Source organism: Echinococcus granulosus, assembly GCF_000524195.1.
Source record: "Echinococcus granulosus chromosome Unknown EG_S00182, whole genome shotgun sequence".
Lineage (NCBI taxonomy): Eukaryota > Metazoa > Platyhelminthes > Cestoda > Cyclophyllidea > Taeniidae > Echinococcus > Echinococcus granulosus.
The window spans coordinates 107,521-114,681 of NW_020170562.1; the positions used below are offsets into that span (position 1 = coordinate 107,521).

At 42.7% G+C, this 7,161-nt stretch overlaps 1 protein-coding gene across 1 annotated transcript in view; it reads left to right on the forward strand. All coding sequences in view use genetic code 11, as the record gives it.

The window, feature by feature from the left end:
* Nucleotides 1-1,015: 1,015 nt before the first annotated feature.
* Nucleotides 1,016-7,161, forward strand: part of EGR_10005 (Wiskott-Aldrich syndrome protein family member) — a gene marked incomplete at both ends in the record, with an annotated part of 7,773 nt that continues 1,627 nt past the window's right edge. Inside the window, 4 exons of the mRNA XM_024499254.1 lie at nt 1,016-1,588; nt 2,572-2,887; nt 6,649-6,824; nt 6,895-7,078. Of these exons, the coding sequence (XP_024346341.1) occupies nt 1,016-1,588; nt 2,572-2,887; nt 6,649-6,824; nt 6,895-7,078 (1,249 nt within the window). The remainder of the gene's footprint in view (nt 1,589-2,571; nt 2,888-6,648; nt 6,825-6,894; nt 7,079-7,161) is intronic.

The window sequence follows — 7,161 nt, forward strand, 5'->3', positions numbered from 1 at the left end:
CGAAAGAAGACACAATACTCGGGCAGAATATATGTATTCAGCACGGAGAAGGTATCTGGGCTATTGGCATGGCCCAAAAGGCCAGTCCACCCAGCGAGGTACAAGGGGGCTAATTCGAAGTACAAAAGTGGCGCCTCACCAGAACCGAGGGATAAAACACTATCGTATTACACTCTTGTACCTCGCTGGGTGGGCTGGCATCTTGGGCCATGCCAATAGCCCAGACACCTTCTCTGCGCTGAATATATGTATACTGCCCGAGTATTGTGTCTTCTTCCGTCTTCAGGGAAGTCTCGGGACTCTGCAATATCCGAACGCAATAATTGCTTTTAAAGCAACTCAGAAAACACAATAGGCAAGTCGTGTTAGCAAAACAATGACATGTCTTGATTTGGGTAGAATCTTTGCTCTATTAATTTTATTCAATGGAACACATAGAAGTCAAACTATGGTTAAAATTTGGCATTATTTATTTATTTAATCATTATTAAAAACACGCATTCTAAAATCAAAGTCATTAAACTAGATTGTACGTGTAGTAGATAAGATAATTATTCATTTAACATTTAATTAACTTTTCCCGCTGAATAAAAATGTCGCCAAGTGCCCACATATTTGAAATCCGGCCAATTATAATCAGCCGTGCGTAGTAGAGGGCTGCTTGCTTAGCTTGGCGTTGGTTTGCTTTTTACATTCTGATTTACATAATTTTTCTTATGCTTTATATTGGGGTTTTAATCCTTATTGTCATTCATCCCTAATGGTTACTAAGCTCTGAGTGTTCCGTCACAATTTTTTGTTCTATCGGAACAGTTTGACCGGCGGTGAAGTAATCGCCTGTCTGGTATCCTTTTTGAGCGTAATGTTAGTCTTTTACTACCTTGTATCTTTTGTTCAGCACTTTGGTTTGTTGCAACTGTGCTTAGTTGGTGTCCATGATGGTACAAGATGCACTTCACCGGATCATCAGCATCCTCATCTCCACTTCCTTTTTCAAGACTGTAGAACTCCCGAAATGCCTCTCCCTCGTTACACCATCCAACCCACGCACATCAGTCGGGTGCACATGCCCGAGAAGCTTGACAATGAGCTTGAGTATGTCTCAAACGAGACACTGTGCAACCTCATGCACCAGATGGCTTCAGTGGCCTCCGTCGCTTCGGAGATCTTTGAAGAACTCACCACCGATCTGGTTACTATCTCCGCTCGTCTGAACCGCATCGAAGAGCGCGTCAGCAACGTCACAACCACCCTCAAGTCTCTGCCTACCAGCGAAGAATTCCTTTCTGTTGGCCTACAGCATCTCACAGCACCTCTGTCCGGTGTACGAGAGCAAGAGTTGGACAGTCAAGTGCTTCATCGCAGCACAAAACCGCGCTGTATGCAGGCGCAGTACGAGGCGGCAGAGCCGCCACCACCGCTTCATGTGATGGACGCGCTGAGGGATGATGGCAAGACCACGGCGCGACTCTACTCCGATCCGCGATTCTTCTTCGATCTCTGGCGCAAGGAGATGTTGGAGGATGCTTTTGACGGGACTGGTGGTCCTGGTGGCGCAAAGGGTGGCAAAAAGGTTGTGAAGAAGAAAGTGAGTTATGGCATCAAATTCAGCAATTTTGATTGAACTTAAAATAATGTTCCAAAGTCAGGTTTCATTGTTATTGTTTACCCTAATTGCACAGTGGGATCATGAAAAGTTGTTTATTCGAGTGACGCCGTTCTCTCCGTGGCGGTGTTGGTGCGGTAGTAGTCATTGTGTAAAAGGGAGCAAAAATCTCGGAAATCGGGTGCGTATTGCCTATGTTCTCCGTGTATTCTATCATCGTCGAGGTATTAAAGCTAATCAGTGGAGCCGAGAGTTGCGTCCTCTTTTTTGCGACTTCCCGTTTTCTTCGAGTAGGCCCGCCTTTAAAACCCACCTATCTATGAATCTATTTATTTGGCTAAATTAAACGGCTGCAGATGAAATTAAATGCAGTGTGCTCCAAGAGCGGCACGTTGATCTCCAAAAGTGCACATTTTACTCATACCGAACTTATACGAGTGATAAAATATTCTTCCTCACTATTGTTGCTCTAGGTACGGTTATATGCGTGGTACAAGCATGAAAAGCACTATTTTGTACATTTTCCCCGTCCAATTTAATGATACACTTTTAGTTTACTAATGCTATCAAATGCTTTCGCCACCAGAACTGCACGCAAACTAAGTTCAAGCGAATCGATGAAGCTAAGGATTGTATATTAATACCAAATTATTCCTTTTCCCCCCTCATGACAGCGTTTAATTTTTGAATCAACCTGCCTTGCTTATTTGAAGAGTTGATGAGGTGGGGCTCATTATTTGCAAGGAATAAGAGTTGTCGGTCTTTGCAACTCTTAAGTTATCCCTGCAGAAATTATGGGGTTTTGCAAGTCTAGAAGTACCCTCATTGTATGCATATGAACGGGTTGGAAGTGATATGAGTGGTGACCGTAAAGGCCTGTGTGGTAATGTACTCATTTCGATGTAATGATTTGGCACTATTTTTTGGAATTTTTTTAAATTAGGGGTAATACCTTTACTTTTCAGCGTCCAAAGCCCAAATCGAAGCCGTCCTACACTCTCGGTGTGATCGATTACCCGCCACTGCAACAGCAATTTCTACCAAAGCACGAGCAAAAAACACTCCAATCTCAGTCGCAACAACAATTGGAGCAGCAAGAGACACAGCCACAACAAAAGCCATTCCCTGTGACCTTACCGTCTTCAATGCCGAGCGAGGGAAGCAATGTGGCGGCGAGCTCAGAGTATGGAGAGCCTGAGGAGACGCTGACCCATCCCAGCGAGTGGATAGCCGGTACTGCTCGTCCTACTCCACCATTCCCCCACTATCGCGGTGGTAGTGGTAAGTGCCGACTTCTCTTTTTCATTCAACGCTTGAACAGCTTTTGCCGGGCCATTAAAGATGAAATCTTGGGCTTTTTTGTTCCTATCCTACGCCCGCTGATTCATCTATAAGGCGATCTCAGTTGTTATCTTACTATAAAATTAGTTGTAGCAGTCTGCAATCCCTTTTTTTGATTAGTGATTCTTAATGCATAAATGCTCAATTCGAAGCATGAGAAAAATCGGATCTGTCATGTTCAATAACTTCGATTCAAGTCTAGTTATTGTCTCGTTACCCCTCTGATGGATTTTTAGGTGCTCTTTTTACCCCTTTTACACATTTTTACTCATTTACGCGTTTAAATCCATGTGTGTATGGGCTTTTCCTTCTGATGGCTATTGGTTGTCCTGCTACCGATCTTTTCACTCATACGAAAGTTGGGCTACTTTTATCTCGCCTTTTGCCAACGAATTTGCTTGGTCAGCAAATGCCGAACGCCTGGATGTTTCTCCCTTGTCTCCAGTATACTAGTCATTTCTGATCTGTTTCCATAACTTAGGTTCAACTGCCGTTTAGCAGTAAACTTAATCGCAATAGGTGTGTTCGCTGAAATCACTTTGTCGGGTGACAAAAGTTCCTGAGGTTTGCGCTACACGGCTTGCTTGGACAGCTACATGCGTCACCCTATGGTAGGAGGCTTTTAATGCGCTTTCTACTCTTCTCTCCTTACTTTGAACCCTCATTGCACAAATTGTCGGTTGAGCCTGACTGTTGTGATTCGAGTTTAGCTTTTTTCAGTGCTACAGATGTTTCTTACATAGTCTAGTAATGGTTTACATTTGTTTAATTCTAATAATGCTTTACTCAAGGATGGATTCATCCAGCTCAAAAAGGCTCGCTATCGATAGGTTAGTTTAAGATTAAAAAACCGATTACACCTAATCAACTGTGAAAGTCATGGAATCCGCTAAGCAAATGGGTGCAACATGCCACTTAAGTTTCAAGGGTACTCCTTTTTGCTCTTCACAGGCTGTAGAAGTGCATCACTACTAGATTCTCGGCTGACTCGCTTGTATTGATGCGACATTGAGCTAACGAGCATATCTTTAAACATCTCCAAACAGTGCATTTACTACTTACTCTACACTTCTAGTGTACGCACCATTTATTACCGAAAGACTGTCTACTTTCAATGTGTGTGATGGACTGCAGACGAAAAAGACGGAGAAGATTTGCTCTTGAGGATGAAAGGGGGAAAATACTTACCTATGTTCATCCTCCACATTTAAAGATGATATTTCCCCAAGTTGCAATAACATATTCTTGACTTTGGAACTAGACAATCGCATTTTGGGTAGAATAGGCCGTTAAGAAATTAAACCGAGATCGAGGCGGAGGTGATGAGGTCTCGATTGTTTGCCTTTGGAGACAAGCGGAATTGGCGGGCCTGTGTTTTTTGAAACAGGGTTACAAACATTATTGCAAGAAGCTCACTACAGGTATTCCTACTTTTATTACAAAATTACGAACTTGTTTTGCCACTTTATTAGTGAATGTAGATGGTTGCCTGCGACTAAGCGAATTTATTGGGTTAATAAATGTAAAATCGGTCACTTTATTATCTTCTTAAAATAGACGTATCGTGCGCTTGTCTAGAACGATCTCGGCTCCTATCTAGTTGTCAAAAAGAGCATAACTATCAAATAGAAATAATTCTTTTCTTCAACGGATGTTGGATATAAGATTGGCGGTATTTTCCATTTTTAATTTGTTCTAAACCCTTGCTACTCTCAAAGGCTAGTATTGTTTCGCACAAAAAGCGATCATCTACTCTTCATACTGGAGCAAATCTGACATCACAAACGATACAAATTTTTTGTGACTAGTCATTTCACTACCGATCTTTCCATTCTCATGCAGACGTGACATGGTTACTTGAATCGTAAACTCTCGTTGCCTCGCATTTATCCCACGACAGGTCTGGTGTGTGCGTGTCCGCATTAGCGATTGTGGCCATTAACAAATCAGCTGTGGTAAACTTTCCCTCGCCTTAAATGTTGGGGCGATCCGTAAGAATTGGAGAAAGCTTGATCATAAAGCCCAAATTATTGTGTATTTTGATGGACAGTCGATTTCGGGCTGTCTCAGTGCTGAATTGCTGCCATTTCTTCAGAGGCCAGCGCTAGTTTAATTCATTTGTAGAAGGAGTCGGACATTTTCTACTTAATAAATAATAAACAATCGCGAGTCATTCTGTTGCTGTTGGGCTGGGGTTCTGGCTACATCAGTATTACCGCGCGATTTGCAATAGATTCGGACAACTTTTAGACGAGTGTTGCATTTATTCCTACTACTACGCTGATGAGAGTGCGTGGGTTTTTCCACCTAACGGCTTCTAATCAAAATGGATCCTTTTTATATTTTCCGCTAATCAATTTGAACCGCTTTCCTTATTCAAACGTTATTATTTCTGTTTCGTTGTCATTTGTGCCAATGCTTTCCTGTGGCATTTCGACAGTAGTACTCGTTTTTTGCCATGTAGCTGTTGAATGAACAGGTGTTTGGGTTTCACTCTTTTTTTGTTATTCACTTCTTGGCAATTTACTCTTCTCTGGGTAAAGTTTTTCTACAGTTGTGAGGGAAATTGGTTTTCGGTTTAGCTTATCCGAAGTGAAGTGTTCAACCACGCCGTTTCGCCTTTTTTGTAATCCAGCACACTTCACTGCATTGTAGTTACTTCGGCTTCAGTCGAAAATTTGTGCTTTAATGATTCTCTAAATATAAACGTATTTTGTTAACAAAGTTGCCCTTAGTACGAATTGACGATCTTGCCATACGCACATACGGTGTTGTTTACATCGATCTCGTTCCTGTGGCAGCTAAGTGTGCTTGTACGCTTTACGCTGGACTCCTTAAACCACATCGTTGTTAACCTAACGCCTGTACCTTGATTGTTACCCCGTAGGCTGGAGTGGATTTCTTCTAGCCTTGTTGTGCGTTCAGTAGACTATTTTCCTAGTGGAATACGTCTAGCGACAATGCGAGCCAATATGGTAATATTGAACATTGTAGATGGGTTTGAATGCTTTTGCTTAGCATTTCTGCGTCTTCATGGGCACAGATTTTGTCTTCAATGTAGATTTCTACCTCGCTTGCGTCGTCACTTGTCAAATTACGCAGTTTTTTGTTTTCTGGAAATGCCGTTCTCACGAGTGCTATTTACGAACGGCATACGATTGTTTGGTTATGTGCAGGTACCTCCGCTTTTCTCACCATTCAGGTTGATTTTACGTCACAATCTTGTGTCGTCGTGGCAATAAACTTGATTTCGTTTGCGTAAGGCAAGGCTTTTAGGGCATGTTTTCTTAGTAAATGTAAATCCTTATCCATCTATTTAAGCTTGCCCGCCTAGGAATTGTCATTTGCATTTTGACCCCCATATTAAATGACTTGTTCTACGTTTTACTAACCACTTTGGTGTTTAAGTGTGCTGAAATTTCACTTTGTTTTAAATAAAAGTTGGTAAATTTTCGTTTATAGGCTTGAAACTAATCTTAAGCAATGGGGCCTGACTACCACATTCTCAAAACGTGGTTTTCTTTCCCAATTTAGTTTTAGATGTTATATTTTGTTAATGTTATTTGGTCTTCTGAAGGAGACGCTTAGTGATATCAACAATGCACTTTTAGGCTAAAATTCCATACATTACTATAACTGTTACCTTCCTCGATGTGTAAAAAATACGGCTTTGTCTAATTGTCACATTTTCTCCTTTTCAGATGGTGACCTCATGGCCAGTTCGTGTGAGTCGCCACCGCCACCACCACCTCCTCCTCCACCCCTGATGGACCTTTCCGTCTCCTCCCTAGGCGGAGCCAGTGGAAGTGGTTGTGGAAATACAGCTCTTTCCGTGGAACCCATCCACAACCTTCCGCCTTATGCCCCCTCCCTCTCTGTAGGTTGCATGAGTCGACTAGAATGTTTCTCCTACTTAATTGATTCAAGTAAAGCGACTTATTTAACAGCCACAACTTGACGGAAGTGGTGACGCTTTAAACGTCAGCGCCGATCTACTTCCACCACCGCCACCGCCAGCTGTAATGACCAACAGCTCTGACAACCTCCTCTCCACATCCTTCCACACCGATCATCCACCTCCGCCGCCTCCCCCACCTCCACCACCGCTCCCTCCTTCTTCCTCAACTACCGGTAAATTTCCCTCAAAACCCGTGTTACCTGGGCCCCCACGAGACCTCCTCTCCGATATTCGAGCAGGAGGCTTTCAACTGCGC